The sequence below is a fragment of the Oncorhynchus gorbuscha genome, linkage group LG03, assembly GCF_021184085.1.
Source record: "Oncorhynchus gorbuscha isolate QuinsamMale2020 ecotype Even-year linkage group LG03, OgorEven_v1.0, whole genome shotgun sequence".
In the NCBI taxonomy this organism is placed as follows: Eukaryota; Metazoa; Chordata; class Actinopteri; order Salmoniformes; family Salmonidae; genus Oncorhynchus; species Oncorhynchus gorbuscha.
Window position 1 is genome coordinate 12,168,912 of NC_060175.1, and position 23,151 is coordinate 12,192,062.

At 45.3% G+C, this 23,151-nt stretch overlaps 1 protein-coding gene across 1 annotated transcript in view; it reads left to right on the top strand.

Annotated features, from left to right (window-relative positions):
- The first annotated feature begins 12,654 nt into the window (after nucleotides 1-12,654).
- Nucleotides 12,655-23,151, top strand: part of LOC124016341 (integrin alpha-7-like) — a 91,230-nt gene continuing 80,733 nt past the window's right edge. Inside the window, exon 1 of the mRNA XM_046331895.1 lies at nucleotides 12,655-13,157. Within this exon, the coding sequence (XP_046187851.1) occupies nucleotides 12,946-13,157 (212 nt within the window). The 5' untranslated portion in view covers nucleotides 12,655-12,945. The remainder of the gene's footprint in view (nucleotides 13,158-23,151) is intronic.

A 23,151-nucleotide genomic window follows, 5' to 3' on the forward strand; every position in this document is an offset into this window, starting at 1 on the left:
TTCCCTGTTCTGTAAATCTGCAGAGAGAAAGGAAAGAAACATGACAGGGACAAAACTACTGTTGTCTCCAAGTTCATCCAGATCCACTGTAGCCTTCCAAAAAGTAAAGAAATCACATTTGTTTCATTCAAGGGACACCATGACTGGGACACCATGACTGGGACACCATGACTGGGACACCATGACTGGGACACCATGACTGGGACACCATGACTGGGACACCATGACTGGGACACCACCCAGTCATAATACCACAATGTGCTTATCTGTAATCCTATTCCCATACAGCCCCCATACTCAACTTGTCACGCCCTGATCTGTTTCACCTGTCCTTGTGCTTGTCTCCACCCCCCTCCAGGTGTCACCCATCTTCCCCACTTATCCCCTGGGTATTTATACCTGTGTTTTCTGTCTGTGTGTGCCAGTTTGTCTTGTTTGTTCAAGTCTAAGAGTGTTTTTTGTGTCTCAGCGCCTACCTTTTCGAGTTTCTCTTTTCTCGCCCTCCTGATTCTGAGCCCACCTGCCTGACTACTCTGCTTGACCCTGAGCCTGCTTGCCATCCAGTACCTTTACTCCTACTGTCACGCCCTGGTCTTAGTATTTTGTGTTTATATATTTATTTGGTCAGGCCAGGGAGTGACATGGGTTTATTTTGTTGGTTTTTCGTATTGGGGTTTTAGTAGGAGAGATGGAGAGGAGAGAGAAGAACAGAGGACATATGAAGCAATGCAGGTGTACAGTGGGGTTTAAATGATTGAATGTTGTGTAGGCCTACTGATATAAGGAGAAAAAATCATTCACTTCCTTCCTGAGGAGAGATGGAGTGAGAGCTCTTCAGTAGCTATCTCTGTGTTAGGGGCTGTTGGGTTGTGTAACACTGGGGGAGTCCTGGACCTATTTTGGTTAGGAAGGTCCCTGCCTGTTGTGAATTATTCAGAACCAACTTGGCCTCTTCACAGAGCCACAGACCATGGCCCACACCTGGCCGCTTTCCTTCTCCCAGCGCGCACTGCCCAATTTATTTATTTATTTTTCAACAAGGCAGAGTTCATCTCAGCCTATGCCTCCCCCAGTCCCTCGACTTCTTGGCACTAGTCTTGGATCACCACAGACAACACTGCTACTCCTACTCTCTCTCTTCGTCCGCCCACGTGTTCTCGCACACCCAAAGAGAGCTTCTGGTCAGCATCGGTGGCACCGGGATCCTCATCTCTCCCAAGTGGTCATTCTCTCTTTCTCCCCTTACCCATCTGTCTTAACCTGAATCCATGCTGTCACCAATGTGACCAGCCCTTTCACAACATCCTTATCATTTATGCGCCCGGCCTAGGAGTCGCTAGAGCACAATGGGACAGGATGCCTTGATAAGCCCTTTACTGAGGACGGCTCACCTCTCACAGTTCTGGGCCAATTTAACCTCCCCACGTCTACCTTTGACTCTTTCCTCTCTGCCTCCTTCTTTCCATTCACCCTCTCACCTTCCCCCTACTCACAAGGCAGGCAATACGGATGTGACCTCATCTTTACTAGATGCTGTTCTTCCACTAACCTCATTGCAACTCCCCTCCAAGTCTCCGTACCTTGTATCCTTTTCCCTCTCGCTCTCATCCAACACCTCCCACACTGCCCCTACTCGGATGGTATCGCGCCGTCAACCTTCGCTCTCTCTCCCCCCGCTACTCTCTCCTCTTCCATCCTATCATCTCTTCCCTCCGCTCAAACCTTCTCCAACCTATCTCTGATTCTGCCTCCTCAACCCTCCTCTCCTCCCTCTCTGGATCCTTTGACTCTCTATGTTTCCTCCAGGTGACTGTTGTTGATGTGTGCAGAAGGTCCATTGGTTCACGCCCGGGTATGGGCGAGGGACGTGGCTCAGCGGACCTGGCATCCTTTCACCCCTCCTCTGTACATTTTCCTCCTCTGTCTCTGCGATGCCAGTACCTTAGACAGTTGCAACCACTCGGGAGGCCTGCCACCTTCCATTTTCCCCCCTTTAAACATTTCTCTTCATTTTGAAAAGAGTTGCCAATGGAGTGTCTTTGCTAAATAATGGAACATCTGTTCTGCTCAACTGCCCTCCCTGTGCTCTGACCCTTGCTAATGAAATCCTTTTGGCCGCCGAACAACCTGCCCGTCTCTATCCCCTTCTCTTCTGATTTAGACCTTCTCCCTTAACCTTTGAATTGATTGTTTGTGTGCTCTGACTTCCAGAGTAGCAGGTATGATTCTGAAAAAACCTGCACTCTCCCTCCTATTACAGACCAGTATTTCCACTTTTACTCTCAGAAAAGTCAAAAGTGGCAATGTGGTAAATTTCATTTCTCTGAAAACTAAAATCAGCTTTTCAAGACTAGTCTTAATTTAGAGGTTAGGTTTGAGGTTAGGGTTAGGCATAAGGTTAGCAGTTTATGACTTTGTCCTCTGCTCTCAAACTCCTTCTAGATCTATGGCTGCCTTCGATACTGTGAACCATCAGATCCTCCTCTCCACCTCTCCGAAAAGTTGTATTCCCTGTTCTGTAAATCTGCAGGTGGCGTGGAAAAAACTCCTCACAGGGACAAACTGGTGTCCCCAGGGCTCTGTTCTGTCCCTCCAAGTTCATCCAGATCTCTGTCATAGCCTTGGTCTCTCCTAAAATGCAGAAACAAATCAATTTGTTTCATTCAAGGGACCAGGTGACTGGGACACCATGCATGTCTGGGACACCAGTGTGGATGGGACACCATGAACTCATGACTGGGACACTTCCTCCCGGGGAGTCATAATTCCATGATCTGCCATCACGGTTGACAACTCCATTGTGTCCTCCTCCCAGAGCGACAAAGAACCTTGGCGTGATCTGTTTCACCTGTCCTTGTGCTTGTCTCCTAACATCCAGGTGTCACATGCTCTACATCTTCCCCACTTCATCCCCTGGCACTTGTCATCTATACTGTGTTTTCTGGGCTCCCTGCCTGTGCCAGTTTGTCTTGTTTGTTCAACTCTAAGAGTGTTTTGTGTCTCAGCGCCTTCCCAAGTTCTCTCCAGTTTCTCTTCTCGCCCTCCACTGATTCCAGTGAGCCCACCTGCCTGACCATGGTGCTTGACCCTGAGCCTGTGCCATCCAGTACCTTTACCTCCTACTGTCAGGCCCTACACCCAAACAAGGGCACTGGTTCATCCACCTCTGGCCTGCTTCCCTACCACTGAGTTTAAGTACAGTTCCCGCTCAGCCCAGTCAAAACTATTTGTTTTATATATTTATTTGGTCAGCTGCTCTGGCCCACATGGGGAACAAACTCCCTGGTTTTTCAGGACAGGGGTTTTATCAGGCACCTTCTGGGATTGAAACCCCTGAAGGAATACCTAGGATAGGATAAGTATCCCTAGCCCCCTAAGATTTAGATGCACTGTAAAGTGACTGTTCTCACTGGATGTCAGGTGATTGCACCAATTTGTAAGTCTCTGGATAAGGGAAATGACTTAAATTTGTAAATGTAGTAGGCATTGGGATTCACTGAGTGTTTTAGCATAGGCTGGGTGATTGTTCTCAATGATCAGGTGATTCTGTTTGTCTCTGATTGGGAACTGTTTGGTAGCCTGGGTTTCACTGTGTGTTTTGTGGGTGATTGTTCCTGTCTTTGCACCAGATGGGGCTGTTTCGGTTTTTCACTTTTCATTATTTTGTAGTTTCCGCTTGTATTGTTTTTTCCTTCATTAAAATTATATCATGAATCATCATCACGCTGCATTTTGGTCCGATCCTTGTTCTACCTCTTCATCAGAGGAGGAGATAGAAGAATGCCGTTACACCTACCCCTGCTTGTCATCCAGTACCTTTGCTCCGACCCCTGCTTGTCATCCAGTACCTTTGCTCCTACCCCTGCCTGCCATCCAGTACCTTTGCTCCGACCCCTGCCTGCCATCCAGTACCTTTGCTCCGACCCCTGCCTGCCATCCTGTACCTTTGCTCCTACCCCTGCTTGTCATCCAGTACCTTTGCTCCGACCCCTGCTTGTCATCCAGTACCTTTGCTCCGACCCCTGCCTGCCATCCAGTACCTTTGCTCCGACCCCTGCCTGCCATCCTGTACCTTTTGCTCCTACCCCTGCCTGCCATCCTGTACCTTTGCTCCTACCATCCTGTAGAGGGATTTGAACAGTTCGAGATCACATGGGATTGCAAGTATCTCTGATATACAGGATCCACCTCCTCCCCCTTCTAGATCACATGGGATTGCAAGTATCTCTGATACACAGGATCCTCCTCCTCCCCCTTCTAGATCACATGGGATTGCAAGTATCTCTGATATACAGGATCCACCTCCTCCCCCTTCTAGATCACTTGGGATTGCAAGTATCTCTGATATACAGGATCCACCTCCTCCCCCTTCTAGATCACATGGGATTGCAAGTATCTCTGATATACAGGATCCTCCTCCCCCCTTCTAGATCACATGGGATTGCAATTATCTCTGATATACAAGATTCACCTCCTCCCCCTTCTAGATCACATGGGATTGCAAGTATCTCTGATATACAGGATCCACCTCCTCCCCCTTCTATTTCCTGTCTCAACCATGAGTATTAATCAATACAGTGATATTGCTGCAGCAGCAGTGGTGGAGAGGTGGGGATAAATAGGGGAACAGGGATAAAGAGGGGAACAGGAAGAAATGACCCTGGCTTTAAGTACTGGCTACCATCTAAAATAAGCTTTCTCCTTGAAGCGAGTGTGGCCTAGACTGCTAATGAGTTCTTGTGTTGGGTTGTTGGGTGACGGTGTCGCACGCACACACACTCGCACGCACACACACACACACACACGCACGCACTCGCGCACACACACACAGGGTGTCCCTGCAGATCTGACTGATAGCTCTATAGTCTCTAGTCTGTGTACACCTCGGCCAGCTATCAACTATTGTTCATCCTCTACCACCCCTACTGTGCTTTGTTCACACATTCTGGGCTTTGAGCCCAAGCTGCCAAGATATTTTCTAAATGTTCTCAAGCCCACTGACTTGCAATTCCTTCCATCTCTTAGCATCTTTTGGAAAGGTTACCATTCTTTTTTTAAAGTCACGAATAGACAAAATCATGTTTTTCATGAAATTGAAAGATCTTGTTGCTTCAACATTGATAAAGTTGAATCATAAAGTTACTGGTCCCCTCCCCCATGTCAAACACTTGGATTCAGGAGGCGGGATTATTAAGGGGATACACCAATGGTAACATGATATTCTTTGCCTAATTTAAATAAGTACCGTCTCGTAACCAACATCGGACAAGGTATGTTTGCAGAGGGGCAGGGTTTATTTAGCTAGATAGCTACTCTACTGGTGCCAAACTTCGACTGTAGGGTGTCAGCATATATGACTCAAAGTTTACACTATTAATCTATGGCAAAGATATTTACATGTTTCCCCCTTTCATCTGTGTTAGCTAGTTAATGACTAGCTATATTTCCAGCCAGCATTGAACAAAAGGAGGGAAAGTGTCGTTCAAAACTGTGATGCAGTTGTCAACACATCAGTCAGTGCTGCTGTGAACCGCATCACAAGAGACATTCCAAAACGGAGATGTATAAAATATATTTTTTACATTTTTAATGTTGTTTGAGTCGCTTTATGTATTACCAGATTTGCTCTTGATTATTTTACTGCAACACTGCATCCAAGTTGCTTGACATAGGCATTTCAAAGAGCTGTCAGTCAAGGCGAGCTCATGAATGTGAGCTCCCTGCCCACCTGTCTTTTCAAACTTCCTGGTAGTTAGCCTTCAGATATTTTATAGCATTTCTATCCCCAATATATTCTGTCAGATATTTTAGTCACTCAAAAGGCTATTTTACATGGGAAACACAATGACTGTTCGGGACCTTTTAAAAGGATGGAGTTTTTGTCCATTACTGATTTTATATACAGTATGAGCTATGTAAATCGATATGCCCAGAACAGGGATAATGGAATACTGTATATTTGTTTTAAAAGGCATTGACACTACATTTGGTTTATTTACACACATTGGACAGCTGAACGGAAACATAAGGCCAATGTCCTGATGCCAGGACTCCCAGATTGGTTTCTTCATGTTTTCTGTAATAACAGATAAATAATAACTAGAAAAGGACATTTTTTGAAGGAAATATGGTGTGCTTGTTAGTCTTGAAGTACAGTATTTATGGTTGTGAAATAGTTCTAGTAGTAGTAGTAATGGCAGTAGAGTAATGGTAGTAATAGGGTTTCCATAGGCTTTGTTTGTTAAAGTTACTTATTTTGGGGTGGTTTATACTGTAGGTGTGGAGTTATTAAAGTGGGTTTGTATAGTAGGCTAGAGTGAGTTCTATATCATCATAGAATAATCCATAGAATGTGTGTTTAAGCTCTAAATATATTTTAGTTTGAACATTCAGGAACGTTTTGTGGCAGTGATTTTGGTTTTTTGAATGTGAAGCCTGTATTCTGTCATTGAAATGAATGGGGATACAACAAGCCGTCTAGTTTATGAAGTAGGAATGGTAGCAAAAGGCTATTGTTGAAGCCATCTAAGTTGAGTCAGTTGGCACATGTCAACATTGGGTTGATGTTTGTAGCTGAAACAGATCAAGAGGTGGATCCAGATTTTGCCGTTGAAGTCTGTATAGCTTTAATGCAAATTTAAAACTGTTATCATTCAAAAAAAGTACTAATATATACCATTTTAGCAGACGTTTTTATCCAAAGCGACTTACAGTCATGTGTGCATACATTCTACGTATGGGTGGTCCCGGGGATCGAACCCACTACCCTGGCGTTACAAGCGCCATGCTCTACCAACTGAGCTACAGAAGGACCACTAACAGCATCAACAATCTTTTGACAAGCAATCTACATTGAGTCAGTCTGTCAATGTTGGTTAGGTGTGTATTGCATAAACGGTGTAAGAGCAATGGCAAATGCAAATACTTACCATTCAAGCCTATGGAGCTTTAATGAACATTTAAAATGGTTATGGTTCCAGAAGTATAAAACGTATCAAAAAACCTTTGACAGGCCTCGGACACACTTTAGCTGGCTAGCGACTACACAAAGGTAGAGTTACTTCAAGATTATGAGTCATAAAGCCAAAGTCATTCCTTTACTCCCCACCATCGTCATCAATAGATTTAACCAGTTTTGCTCCTAATGAGAGGCACTGAGGCTAGCTAGGCTAGTTAGCTATAAATTTACACTAGAGTACATTTTAGGTATAGCGAACAACACAGCTAGCTAGTTAAACTTGGCTATCTTGGCCCCGTTATGGCCGAATCAATCACTAAATTGTACTGTACTGAACAAGACTGCCTCGGTTAAAAGAGAGCTTATATTGCCAGCTAGCTACCGAGAGCAAAACAACTTACTTGTTTGTAATTTAACCTCCAGTGTCCTGTTTCGTCATCCTGCTCTTCTTGAAAAGAGGAATCATTAGAAACAGCCATGGCTAATTATTCAGCAGTCTCGGTTAGACAGCACACGGTAACATAGCTCCTGTTAACCTGTAAACTTGTCACGTTCGTTGATGGAAGAATTAGACCAAGGTGCAGCGTGGTAAGCATATATCATTTTATTAGATGAACTACAACCGACTGTGACGCTATATGCAGTGCAGAACGCAACTACACACAAACAAGATCCCACAACTAAAGGTGAAGGAAAAAAGGCTGCCTAAGTATGATCCCCAATCAGATACAGCTGCCTCTGATTGGGAACCATACCCGGCCAACAAAGAAATAGAAAAACTAGAATGCCCACCCAAATCACACCCTGACCTAACCAAATAGAGAAATAAAAAGGCTCTCTAAAGTCAGGGCGTAACAAAACTAGCACCGCCCCCATTTTGAAAAGTGGGAAGAAGGATTTAGGGCTCTCGTTGGGCTGTAGTCTCTTCAACGCCAGGGAAACTTAGATATCCTGCAATGCCCTGGCAGATAGGTGAATGATTGTGGATGTCGGTGAAACACAAAGGCCACAATAATTGCTACAGAAATACGATTCCATTCATTTTTAGATCAGACAACAGGCTTAATCAACCAATGACGTCATTGGTTGAACTCTCCCGTTGCGAAAATAAATAAATAAATACAGCCACAGTATAGTACGTAATTATGTCTGAAACACCCTCTCATCACTCATAGTGAATTGCGTTTATAATTCCTAAGGTGTGTCACTGCTGCATTTTGGATCTCAGGCCTATAACTTGGCAACATAAATAGATGGAGGTATTATGGCTACAACTGTCTCAGTGGTCCAGAGAAGCACTATGTGGGTGCAGGAATGTGATCGTAGATGGGGCCTCTGTTTTGGGTTGGAACCCTCTTTTCCTCAGAGACAATACACTCCCTACATGAACTACAGCACAGTAATTTCCATGATATGTAGGAGTGATAGGGGTGTGGAGCCTTAGCCAAATACATTAAAACTCAGTTTTCACAATTCCTGACATTTTAATCCAAGTTAAAATTCCCTTTTTTTTTTAGCTCAGTTAGCATCACCACTTTATTTTAAGAATGTGAAATGTCAGAATAATAGTAGAGAGAATGATTTATTTAAGCTTTTATTTCTTTCATCACATTCCCAGGGGGTCAGAAGTTTACATACCCTCAATTAGTATTTGGTAACATTGCCTTTAAATTGTTCAACTTGGGTCAAACGTTTCAGGTATCCTTCCACAAGCTTCCCACAATAAGTGGGAATTATTTTGGCCCATTTCTCCTGACAGAGATGATGTAACTGAGTCAGGTTTGTAGACCTCCTTGCTCCCGCACGCTTTTTCCGTTCTGCCCTCAAATTTGAGGTCAGGGCTTTGTGATGGCCACTCCAATACCTTGACTTTGTTGTCCTTATGCCATTTGCCACAACTGAAAGTATGCTTGGGTATCAATAATATGCATTGTATACATTGTCCATTTGGAAGACCCATTTGCGACCAAGCTTTAACTTCCTGACTGTTGTCTTGAGATGCTGCTTCAATATATCCACATAATGTTCCTTCCTCATGCCGCCATCTATTTTGTGAAGTGCACCAGTCCCTCCTGCAGCAAAGCAGCCCGAGAACATGATGCTACCACCCCCGCGCTTCACGGTTGGGATGGTGTTCTTCGGCTTGCAAGCCTCTCCCTTTTTCCTCCGAACATAACGATGGTCATTATGGACAAACAGTTCTATTTTTGTTTCATCAGACCAAGGGACATTTCTCCAAAAAATACGATCTTTGTCCCCATGTGCAGACCGTAGTCTGGCTTGTTTATGGCGGTTTTGGAGCAATGGCTTCTTCCTTAGTGAGCGGCCTTTCAGGTTATGTCAATATAGGACTAGTTTTACTGTGAATATAGGTACTTTTGTACCTGTTTCCTCCAGCATCTTCACCAGGTCCTTTGCTGTTTTCCTGGGATTGATTTGCACTTTTCGCACCAAAGTACGTTTATCTCTAGGAGACAGAACGCTTCTCCTTCCTGAGCGGTAGGACGGCTACATGGTCCCATGGTGTTTATTCTTGTATACTATTGTTTGTACAGATGAACGTGGTACCTTCAGACGTTTGGAAATTGCTCCCAAGGATGACCCAGACTTGTGGAGGTCTACAATTTTTTTCTGAGGTCTTGGCTGATTTCTTTTGATTTTCCCATGATGTCAAGCAAAAAGGCACTGAGTTTGAAGGTAGGCCTTGAAATACATCCACAGGTACACCTCCAATTGACTCAAATTATGTAAATTAGAAGCTTCTAAAGCCATGACATAATTTTCTGGAATTTTCCAAGATGTTTAAAGGCACAGTCATCTAAATGTATGTAAACTTCTGACCCACTGGAATTGTGATACAGTGAATTATAAGTGAAATAATCTGTCTGTAAACAATTGTTGGAAAAATGGCTTGTGTCATGCACAAAGTAGATGTCCTAACCGACTTGCCAAAACTATAGTTTGTTAACAAGAAATTTGTGGAGTGGTTGAAAAATTAGTTTTAATGACTCCAACCTAAGTGTATTTAAACTTCCGACTTCAACTGTACATAAAATGTTTGATCTAAGTGCACATAAAATCATGGTGTGATATACTGTATGGATTGAAGAGACATACAGCCACGGTAAGGTTATAGCTACTGTTTAAACTGTGTAAGTGTATAAAGAAATCACTTTTTACCTTCTACCGGCATAACAGGGAGACCTACTTTATCTGTAGACATAGCCTTGATATGCTCTCATACAGGTCTGTTTACTTCCCTCCTACACCACCTCAGGGCAGAAGAGGGCAACAAGAGCAGCAGCCAAGCCATGTAGCTACCATAGCCAGCCAGCTGCTCGTTTTGTGCAGGCTAGGACCCCCATGCTTGGCTTGCTTTATTCTGCTATGTGGGAGTTCCTCTGTGATGCCAAGCAGTTCACATGAGAACGATGATCTCAGGGCTGAGAGCTGAGTGAGGGTAAACATCTATGACTGATCCAGAACACCCAGTGAATCATCCGTGAGTATTACATTTACCACTGTAGTCTATGACACATAAATGCAGATCATATTCAGATCTTGATTTAAAAATAATTATGAAGATTTTCCCCCTTTTTTTTACATGGGTTCGTTTTGACATAGGCACGCTTTCTCCCTTAGCCGATTGTTGTCGATATCCAATACAGTTTCTACGATACATATGAACAATTCTTAAATCCAGTATTTCACGTGGGTGTTTGTGTAAAGCCAAAGGTGTGAGAAGGTATCAGAAGAAGGTGACTACTAACTAGCCTCAGAGGGAGTATACATAACCTCAAGACAGATGTAGGCTCCATCCCAAATTGCACCCTATTCCCTACATAGTGCACTAAATTTGACCAAATGTACTGCCCCATGTTGACAATAGGGTGTAATATGGGACTCAGATGTATAGAAACACAGTGACAGGAGGACAGGAATCAGCTGGTCCAGAACAGCTGTGATTGGGCTGGCACAAAGTTTCCACAATGTGGACAATGCTGTGAGGGCATGACTGACGAGACATGGGACTTTGGTGTGACAGAGCATGGGTGGGCACAGTGTAATCTAAGACGGTAGCTTTTAGCCAGGCTATAGGAAGTCACATTGCGTCACAGTCTAGTGTTGTTGTCTGTTAAAATATGACAAATATGTTTTATGTCAAGGGAGTTTATTTGTCTGGTGTTCAACAGTAATTTAGATTTAAAGAAAAAAATAAGCCTATAATAATTTACTCTACTCTACTCAGATTAGATATTTTTGCTTTGATGTACTCTACTCAATGTCTTCAATTTTCTCAATTATGTTACTCCGAACTCTGGTCACATTTTCCTGCCACAGCACATAACCTTCTGTCACTCTCCGGTTTGATCCCCTCACAGGTTTGTCCTTAGGTTTCCTGGGTCACTGTGCACATTACCGTGTTTCATTGTCTGGGAGGTTCATTCCAGATCACTGCAAGTTATTGGACTCCAGCCCAGATTCCATACAGGTTCTCTGAAAGAAAAATAATCTTTAGAGCATTATTGATCACCCTGTTACTCTAGCAGCTAACAGCTATCTTCAATTTCAATATTTTACAAATGTCATTTTTCCATTGTTTTTTAAAAATGTTGGATTACTGGAAGTTTAATTAAATGATTCAAGGTCTACATTTCATGTTTGTTATTTTTGTTCAGAGAAGAAGAAAGGAAGAAGAGTTTAAGTTCACCATGTTATTGAACAACCATGTTCTCCTGCCAGAACTATTGACCATGTTCCTCTCGTCTTCTTTTCAGATAGCCAAGCACCTGTTCCATTTACTGAAGGGGATGGATTCCTTTTGGACACTGTGAGTTTAACAGATACAAAAAAATGGCTGCTTTCTTTTCATTATTTTCTGATTCAATTGGGACCAAGTATCTTGACAACCTTGCCTGGTATTTTGGCAGCAGTCCCTTGAGTGTTGATGTCAGCTGAGAGAGAGAGAGAGAGAGAGAGAGAGAGAGAGAGAGAGAGAGAGAGAGAGAGAGAGAGAGAGAGAGAGAGAGAGAGAGAGAGAGAGAGAGAGAGAGAGAGAGAGCAGAGAGAGGGCAGAGAGAGAGAGAGAGAGAGAAAGGGCAGAGAGAGAGAGAGAGAGAGAGAGAGAGAGCAGAGAGAGAGAGAGAGAGAGAAAGGGCAGAGAGAGAGAGAGAGAAAGGGCAGAAAGAGAGAGAGATTGAATGAGTAGAGGAGGGGGGAGGAGTGAGCGGGCTATTCAAGGCACTTGTCCTCTGTCTCTCTCAGTCACACAGCAGAGGAGGGGGAGGTATACACACTGCACACCACACACACTCTCTCTCTCACACACACTCTCTCACACACAAGCTGGCTCACGCAGCCACATTTTCTCAGGCTGCTCCTGCAGACTGACAGCAGAAGACGTAGGAGGAGAGAACAGAAGGAGAGTGAGAAAAGGAAACAAGGGAAATATCAACCGAGCCAGAAGAGGAGAGTCAAGCAGCACTTATCCTTTTTCTTCATCCACTCAGCATTCAATTAAAACACAGGGAAAATAGAACTCTTTGTTAATCTGTAACTGAACAGGGGCTGCTCTGCTCTGTTCTGCTGAGGAACCTGCTCGGCTGAGGAACCTGCTCTGCTGAGGAACCTGCTCTGCTGAAGAACCTGCTCTGCTGAGGAACCTGCTCTGCTGAGGAACCTGCTCTGCTGAGGAACCTGTTCTGCTGAGGAACCTGTTCTGCTGAGGAACCTGTTCTGCTGAGGAACCTGCTCTGCTGAGGAACCTGCTCTGCTGAAGGACCTGCTCGGCTGAGGACCTGCTCTGCTGAAGAACCCGCTCTGCTGAGGGACCTGCTCTGCTGAAGAACCTGCTCGGCTGAGGGACCTGCTCTGCTGAAGAACCTGCTCGGCTGAGGGACCTGCTCTGCTGAAGAACCTGCTCTGCTGAGGGACCTGCTCTGCTGAGGAACCCGCTCTGCTGAGGGACCTGCTCATTCTCCAGGACTATGGCACCACATCTGAGACATGGATTCTCGGTCTCTCTTTCACAGCGCCGGTGTCTCCTCCTCCATTCTCTCCTTCTCTCCGTCTATTTCCTGACTGTTGCAGGGTTCAACCTGGATACCAGCATGACTCTGACCAAGGAGGGGGAGACCGGCAGCTTTTTTGGATTCTCTTTAGCGCTTCACCAGCAACTCACACCAGAACCACACAGTTGGTAAGTCAGTGGCTGGCTGGCTGCGTAGCATGTGTCTCTATCCGTGTGTGATTTTATGGGTACGAGGGGGGGGGGCACTAACAGTGGACCATACTGATTGAGTGGGGTTGAAACAGTCACTCTAGTCAGCATTTCTACATTGCACTGATTGTATCATGCAGTCCTTCGATTCAGTCGTTCAGGTATTGATAACATTTAATCCATGATGATGTATTTAGAGGCACTGCACTGGGAGCAGTAGTTTCATTATGGTTGTGTGTGTGTGTGTGTGTGTGTGTGTGTGTGTGTGTGTGTGTGTGTGTGTGTGTGTGTGTGTGTGTGTGTGTGTGTGTGTGTGTGTGTGTGTGTGTGTGTGTGTGTGTGTGTGTGTGTGTGTGTGTGTGTGTGTGTGTGTGTGTGCATGCAGAGAGGGCACCCTGTAGCTAATTTAATGGTCCCACTGCCATGTGATTTACAGTGAGTTGGATGGGGTGCAGGGTGAGACTGACTGTATAGCTGAATCAGCAGATAGATCAGGAGGAGAGGGAGTGAGGGAGAGGGTCAGAGGGAAAGAGGGAGCGAGAGAGAGATGGGGGGGAGATACGGAAAGAGGTCGAGTGGGAGAGATTGAAAGAGGGAGTGAGAAAGGGAGATAAAGGGAGAGAGGAAGAGGGACAGAGAGGGACAGAGAGAGGGGGGGGGGAGGAGAGGGAAGGAGAGAGGGAGGAGAGGGAAGGAGGGAGAGAGGAGAGGGGAGAGAGGGAGAGAGAGATACGGAGGAGAGGGAGAGAGGAAAAGAGGGAGAGAGAGAGAGGGTGGATGGATTTTACTCACATTTTATTATTGCAGTTCAGGACAGATATGCAGCGGTAGTGTAGGGGTGGTGTGTGTGTGTGTGCCTGCATGCTTGTACAGAACGTAGATCTGGAGTCGAGAGAGAGTGGTTTTACTAATGCAGTTTAGCAGTGGACAGACATGCTGCAGTAGTGTGTTGCGGGAGGAGCAGTGGATTGTGTGTGTGGCAGGAGGAGTAGTGGATTGTGTGTGTGTGTGGCAGGAGGAGTAGTGGAGTGTGTGTGTGCTGTGGCAGGAGGCTTAGTGGAATGTGTGATCTGTGTGTCAGGAGGAGTAGTGGATTTGTGTGTGTGTGCAGGAGGAGTAGTGGATTGTGTGTGTGGCAGGAGGATAGTGGATTGTGTGTGTGCAGGAGGAGTAGTGGATTGTGTGTGTGGCAGGAGGAGTAGTGGATTGTGTATGTGTGGCAGGAGGAGTAGTGGAGTGTGTGTGTGTGGCAGGAGGAGTAGTGGATTGTGTGTGTGTGGGCAGGAGGAGTAGTGGATTGTGTGTGTGGCAGGAGGAGTAGTGGATTGTGTGTGGCAGGAGGAGTAGTGGATTGTGTGTGTGGCAGGAGGAGTAGTGGATTGTGTGTGTGTGTGTGGCAGGAGGAGTAGTGGATTGTGTGTGTGTGTGGCAGGAGGAGTAGTGGATTGTGTGTGTGTGTGGCAGGAGGAGTAGTGGATTGTGTGTGTGTGTGGCAGGAGGAGTAGTGGATTGTGTGTGTGGCAGGAGGAGTAGTGGATTGTGTGTGTGGCAGGAGGAGTAGTGGATTGTGTGTGTGGCAGGAGGAGTAGTGGATTGTGTGTGTGGCAGGAGGAGTAGTGGATTGTGTGTGTGGCAGGAGGTTGTTATTGGTGTTCTGGAACACTATAAGACAGCAGCACATCCGCCAGCTCTGAGTCAGCTCTGAGTCAGATCTGAGTCAGCTCTGAGTCAGCTCTGAGTCAGCTCTGAGTCAGCTCTGAGTCCGCTCTGAGTCCGCTCTGAGTCCGCTCTGAGTCAGCTCTGAGTCAGCTCTGAGTCAGCTCTGAGTCAGCTCTGCCTTAAATGTTTACGTGTCTCACAGTGTCTTTCTGCAAAGGAAGGAAGTAGGCTTATTTCTCTGTTCTGCAGTAGCACAGATATAGAATGAAGCAGTCTTTAGAATGAGTCATTCATTACATTAATTACCTGCAATTGGTGTTCAGTATAGTTACTCATGTTACACCTCCATTATTCTTCCCATTTATTTGCAAGAGCTGATCAGTCATTCCAATTCCTTGCTGGGTATTATTATTGTATCCTGCAAACTGTTTGAGTGCCCCCCCCAGTGTTTTCTGTTCTCTCTGTCGATCTAAACAGTCTGGTGTTTGTAGTCACTGTTCATTTACTAGAACCTGTCCACATTAAAACATACAGACAAGAAGTCTAGTTGTAGGTGTTGCTCTTCTATCAGTAGAGCTGACTCTGAACTAGAGGCGTGGTACTCTTGTACGTGTTGAAGTCAGTGTTAATTTACTATAGGTCCTGTTTAGCAGGTCCGGGTTTAGCAGCCGGACGCTTATTTTACTCTTAGTGGAGTCGACCTGTCGGCCAGCACGCCATGAGGACTGTTAGAGGGATAACTTCAGCCAAACGTCAGCACTCACAGACAGTGGCGGGAAGCCAGGATCCGGGCAGGCTTCGGTCATCGAGTGTCGTCTCCACTGGCTGGCACCGCCACATATTGGCCAATAGCATCTCTTTCCTGGACCTTATTTTAACCATTATTTCATGGAGAGCTGATATGCTATGAATCTTCCTTGAATGTTATGAGCTAGCAAACCTGGTGCCAGAAGCTAAGATTAGGAAGCAACCCTGTTGATGCCAGTAACTGTGCCATCACCATGTGCTCACCCCGAGATCACCATGTGCTCACCCCGAGATCACCATGTGCTCACCCCGAGATCACCATGTGCTCACCTCGAGATCACCATGTCCTCACCCCGAGATCACCATGTGCTCACCTCGAGATCACCATGTGCTCACCTCGAGATCACCATGTCCTCACCTCGAGATCACCATGTCCTCACCTCGAGATCACCATGTCCTCACCCCGAGATCACCATGTCCTCACCCCGAGATCACCATGTGCTCACCTCGAGATTACCATGTCCTCACCTCGAGATCACCATGTCCTCACCTCGAGATCACCATGTCCTCACCTCGAGATCACCATGTCCTCACCCCGAGATCACCATGTCCTCACCCCGAGATCACCATGTGCTCACCTCGAGATTACCATGTCCTCACCTCGAGATCACCATGTCCTCACCCCGAGATCACCATGTCCTCACCCCGAGATCACCATGTCCTCACCCCGAGATCACCATGTCCTCACCTCGAGATCACCATGTCCTCACCTCGCTCTTGTTTTCTCTCACTGAACAGTATCATTTTGAGGTATTTGATTAAGCCCCGGAAACATACTTTTAGGTAAACCTTCTTTGAAAGTAGGTGCACATGTTACCATGTTAACATGTTACCAAGGCACAAGATCCTTTACAGCAGCGATTCTCAACTGGTGGGTCGCGACCAACATTTGGGTCGAGGGAGGTTTTGAGTGAGTCATGGGTGTCTGAGTAAAAATAATAATAATAATGTATGCAGAAATACTCCAGTCTGAACTCAAATTACTTTAAAACAAGTAGAAAGTGTGTAGACATGATTACAGATGCCATTTAAAAAATAAATAAGAATAATTATCTCTGACATTTTTTTTTTCAATCACAGTATTTTCAATATGGAGCTTTTAGTAGGACTACTTTGGTTGTTCTTTAGTCTCAAACCAGTGAGTTTATTAACATTCTTCATATGGGATAAACGTTATTATTGACAATGAAAGATGTGAAAAAATGTTGTTCTCTTGTCACATAATTGCTAAAAAATAGAGTTTTCCCAATTCTATTTTGACTATTATTTTTTTCGTGATGCAAAATATTGGATCGGGACTGAGACAACCTGGTTCAATTTGTGTCCTGTGGAAAACCCAGTTGAGAACCAATCCTGTACAGAACTTTGACTACAACCAGAACTGGTATTTGAGTTGAAAGAAGTGTCTGTTGTATGGAACCTTTCATCAGAAGAGGTGCCAAACATGATTAGCCTCAAGCTTGAAGCTTAGTAATTAGATGCTATTGACTCATTGAGTTTTTGTGTTACAGGCAGGTTTGGGTTTCAGTGGGTCTAGTGCATTGTGTTCTTAGCCAGGCTCCAGTCCAGAGTATCTTGACACTCAACAGCCTTAAACTGGATATAGTTGCTTTGTCACTCTTCATTCTGAGTCATTGTCAATACTGTCAAATTATTTTATATTTTATTATAGATCCAGTGACTCGTAACCTTGACATTTTCTGATGTCGTTGGCATGCCTACTAGAATATAAAATATTAATCTAGGTCTATACTGCACACACACACACACACACACACACACACACACACACACACACACACACACACACACACACACACACACACACACACACACACACACACACACACACACACACACACACACACACACACACACACACACACACACACCACACCACACCACACCACACCACACCACACACACACACACACACACACACCCTGTCCTGCTAGTCAAGTGAATGAGATGGTCTGGCGTGTGTGTTTACATGCTTGTGTACCTATAGATGGTCTAGGCCACAGGAGATTGGTATCACCTTAATTGGGGAGGACGGGCTCAGGGTTATGGCTGGAGTGGAACCGGTGGAATGGTATCAAATACATTAAATACATGGTTCCCATGTGCCTGATGCCATTCCATTCGCTCCGTTCCAGCCATTATTATGAGCCCTTCTCCCCTCAGCAGCCATTGGTCTAGGCATGTGTGTAGGGGCTGCTGCTGGTGTTATGTGTCTGTTTATACTGGTATGAGAGGGGGATCCTGTAATAGCTCTTTGCTTGATGGAAATGACCTCTCCATTGGCCAAATTGCCTCAGTAGGTCTGATCGGCCATCTTGCTTTTTGTGTATACGTAAATGTGAAAATGATGTCCTAAGAAGTAGGTGGGCACTGCCTAAGACAGATGCTTTCTGTGTGGTGAGGTCTTAGCAATATTGTTTATTTACGTTAAGTACCATTGGCTTTAGAATGATGTCATCCAGTAGCTTATAATACTTTATCTATATATTTTTTACTTCACCACTATTTAACTTGGTAGTCAGTTAAGAACAAATTCTTATTTTACAATGACGGCCTAGGAACAGTGGGTTAACTGTCTTGTTCAGGGGCAGAACGACAGATTTGTACCTTGTCATCTCGGTGATTCAATCTAGCAACCTTTCGGTTACTGGACCAACGCTCTAACCACTAGGCTACCTGCCGTCTCCTATGTTGGTCTCATGGGTTTACATGAGGGCTTTCTCCTCTGCTGTCTGTGTGATTGGGGGGAGAACAGTCACTGTCCTCTGTAATGCAGGTCACACATCATGCTATAAGTTTTATATCAGTCCCCTGGTAGATGTCTATTATCCCTGTATTGTCGTCCCCTGGTCAACTGGAAGCCAAGACATACAGTAGGTTTTGAGTCAACTGAGTATTTTTGTTATCCTACTCTCCATTTTAATCTGTAAACATTTAGAGATAGTTTCCCAGACACAAATTACACCTAGTCCTGGACCAATTAAATCTATTGATTGTGCTTTGTAGTTCAGAATGAGGCTTAATCTGTTTCCAGGAAAATAGCCCTACAGTAAATCTCTCACTACCTTGGAAGCTTCTGTGTGTGAATTTGTTACTGGTCGTTTTTTAAAGTGTCTTCCCTACTGGTAGACTGGTTGACTGTTGATGTCAGTAGACCTAAAGCGTCCTTGGTTTCCACCACAGGGACTACAGCGGGTCAGGTTGCACTGAGCTTCATGTTGTGAGGCCAGTTCCATTCTTAGTGTGAAGGATGCCTATTTTAGACCCTATCCCAGTTTATCTGGAGCCGAGGGCTTGACTAGGTACATGAAACTGTACATCATCATGCTGCCATGCAGTTGAATTCCTCTTTCGCTTGTTCTTTTTCACTTTGCCGATAAAGTTGTGTTTAACATTTGACATGTTTTCAGCTTTATAAAAACCTGTTTCTTTTTTTGTTGTTGGGGGGGGGCAGATGAACAGTCCCTGGTCTTACAGTAGGACATACAGAAGTCCCTGGTCTTACAGTAGGAGATACAGAAGTCCCTGGTCTTACAGTAGGAGATACAGAAGTCCCTGGTCTTACAGTAGGAGATACAGAAGTCCCTGGTCTTACAGTAGGAGATACAGAAGTCCCTGGTCTTACAGTAGGAGATACAGAAGTCCTTGGTTTACAGTAGGAGATACAGAAGTCCCTGGTCTTACAGTAGGAGATACAGAAGTCCCTGGTCTTACAGTAGGAGATACAGAAGTCCCTGGTCTTACAGTAGGACATACAGAAGTCCCTGGTCTTACAGTAGGACATACAGAAGTCCCTGGTCTTACAGTAGGACATACAGAAGTCACTGGTCTTACAGTAGGAGATACAGAAGTCCCTGGTCTTACAGTAGGAGATACAGAAGTCCCTGGTCTTACAGTAGGAGATACAGAAGTCCCTGGTCTTACAGTAGGAGGTACAGAAGTCCCTGGTCTTACAGTAGGAGATACAGAAGTCCCTGATCTTACAGTAGGAGATACAGAAGTCCCTGGTCTTACAGTAGGAGATACAGAAGCGCCTGGTCTTACAGTAGGAGATACAGAAATCCCTGGTCTTACAGTAGGAAGTCCCTGGTCTTACAGTAGGAACTACAAAAGTCCCTGGTCTTACAGTAGGACATACAGAAGTTCCTGGTCTTACAGTAGGAGATACAGAAGTCCCTGGTCTTACAGTAGGAAGTCCCTGGTCTTACAGTAGGAACTACAAAAGTCCCTGGTCTTACAGTAGGAGATACAGAAGTCCCTGGTCTTACAGTAGGAAATACAGAAGTCCCTGGTCTTACAGTAGGAGATACAGAAGTCCCTGGTCTTACAGTAGGAGATACAGAACTCCCTGGTCTTACAGTAGGAGATACAGAAGTCCCTGGTCTTACAGTAGGAAGTCCCTGGTCTTACAGTAGGAACTACAAAAGTCCCTGGTCTTACAGTAGGACATACAGAAGTTCCTGGTCTTACAGTAGGAGATACAGAAGTCCCTGGTCTTACAGTAGGAAGTCCTGGTCTTACAGTAGGAACTACAAAAGTCCCTGGTCTTACAGTAGGAGATACAGAAGTCCCTGGTCTTACAGTAGGAGTTACAGAAGTCCCTGGTCTTACAGTAGGAGATACAGAAGTCCCTGGTCTTACAGTAGGAAGTCCCTGGTCTTACAGTAGGAGATACAGAAGTCCCTGGTCTTACAGTAGGAAATACAGAAGTCCCTGGTCTTACAGTAGGAGATACAGAAGTCCCTGGTCTTACAGTAGGAAGTCCCTGGTCTTACAGTAGGAAATACAGAAGTCCCTGGTCTTACAGTAGGAGATACAGAAGTCCCTGGTCTTACAGTAGGAGATACAGAAGTCCCTGGTCTTACAGTAGGAGATACAGAAGTCCCTGGTATTACATTAGGAGATACAGAAGTCCCTCTTTGTGTCTGCATAACACATTTATGAATGTGTTAGAAAGGGCACCATACAAAACTCCTTCACACATTCCAAACACATTGAGCCATTCCTGAGAGCTAATTTGCATTAAAATGGACAAATAAACCCCTCCTATAGAAAAGCAGCTTAAGGGTTAACAATGAACCCGCCCCCTTTTCCTCCCTAATTCAATTCATACATTTTTTTTCAAGGTCTATCCTCTTCTCCTTTTTTCAACTTTCACAAATAGTAATTCTGGTTGCCGAAACTCCCAGGGGCCATTCAAATGCAGGACTCGTAAATGTTGGAGCATTGCTATTGTACTTGTACTGGTGTTTACCTGTTTGTGATGGATCAGCGATGGGGAGAAAGAGGTGTTGTGTAGTACAGTAATACAAAGTTGCACACACACACACACACACACACACACACACACACACACACACACACACACACACACACACACACACACACACACACACACACACACACACACACACACACACACACACACACACACACACACACACACACACACACACACACACACACACAGCACGCTGCTGTGTTTCTTCCTCCCACACCATTCCCTCTCTGTCTTTTTAACATTCTCCCACGGTGGAGCCAGTGAATAAAACCTCAGTGGGGAGCAGCGTGAGAGCTTTTGGCAATATTACTGTGCAGCACATGTAGGCAGACAGGCAGCGAGGGCTACAGACAGAACAGACAGACAGGGAAAGACAATCTGCAGAGTCAGGGAGAAACACTGCTAGCTAAGATCTGATGGAGGCGCAAAACAAACCTTCTGCTCCGTTGTTCTGTCTTTGAGTGTGTGTGTGTGTGTGTAACATAATTTAACTGCTTGCTCATTCGTCAGTGAGCAACACACACATTGTGACTCCTAAGCAGTTAGAACACACTTCAGTCTGATCGTTTACAGGATCAGAATTACTTTCTTCTAACAGCAAGAGAATGAGATCAATCCAGTCTCGCTCTCCCTCTCTGATCGGACTATTGGCTAGGATAGGGGGCTAATCATTGATGTATGATTCAACTCCGGACAAGAGAGTTGTTTTGTCTCTGTTGTTTCAATGATGAACAGCTCAGCTGGTCATGAATTAGTTCTAGTTGACTCAAGCACCCGACTGTGACATGGAAGGCGTAGGAAGCTCCTCTCTCTATCCTTTCCTCACTCCTCCTCCCTCCCTCCCTCCCTCCCTCCCTCCCTCCCTCCCTCCCTCCCTCCCTCCCTCCCTCCCTCCCTCCCTCCCTCCCTCCCTCCCTCCCTCCCTCCCTCCCTCCCCCTCCACTCCCCTCCCTCCCTCCCTCCCTCATCTTCCCCTCCCTTCCCTTCCCTTCCCTCCCTCCCTCCTCATCTCTCCTCTCCCCCTCCCTCCCCTCCGTCCTCCTCTCCCCTCACACCTTCCACTGGAACTGCAGATATTCATAAATCATGACCTTCTACACATTTAATCCAGGGCCTGTATGACGGGAGACATACTGCATGTAAACATAGTCATATGTAAAGAATCTACATACACTGAGTGTACAAAACATTAAGAACACTTTACTAAAATTGAGCCGCACCCACTTTTGCCCACAGAACAGCCTCAATTCATCGGATGGATGGAGTCTACAAGGTGTCGAAAGCGTTCCACAGGGATGCTGACCCATGTTGACTCCAGTGCTTCAAAAACTTGTGTCAATTTGGCTGGATGTCCTTTGGGTGGTGGACCATTCTTGATACACACGGGAAACTGTTGAGCGTGAAAAACCCATCAGCGTTGCAGTTTTTGACATTCTCAAACCAGTGCGCCTGGCACCTACTACCCACCGTACCCCGTTCAAAGGCACTTAAATCTTTTGTCTTGCCCAATCCATGTCTCAATTATCTCAAAGCTTACAAATCCTTCTTTAACCCGTCTCCTCCCCTTCATCTACACTGACTGAAGTGGATATAACAAGAGACATCAATAAGGGATCATAGCTTTCACCTGGATTCACCTGGTCAGTCTGTCATGGAAAGAGCAGGTGTTCCTAGTGTTTTGTCCACTTAGTGTATAAATATACACACAGCACAGCACATCATCTCAGATCTCAGGAAATCCTGTGTGGCTCAGTTGGATCAGAGTTGGTACAGTGTTTACACTGCCAGGAATTGTGGGTTCATTTCCTGCTGGAGCCACCCATATGTGCATACATGATTCTAATTTGTTTCTGCGAAATGGTATGCATATTATAATTATTATTATTTCAAGTGGAATGTATAATTTGATGAATGTTGAATGGGAGCATACTATAGGCAGCAGCCCAGCACTCCCAATCAATTTAGCAAAATCCATAAAGGCCTGGTTACACCTGAGGTAGGATAGCAGGGGACAGATAATGTAAACAGATGACCTGCTGCTGTGGCTCGAGGCTAGACAGCAGATTGGTCTGAGTGGAATGCTTACTGAAGCAGAACTGGACCGGCAGCCAAGGGGACCAGGCAGTGTGATCAGAATGCTAAAGGACCAGTCAATGGCTTGGCTCAATATTTATTCAGGAATTAATTCATGGGGGGGGGGGGGGG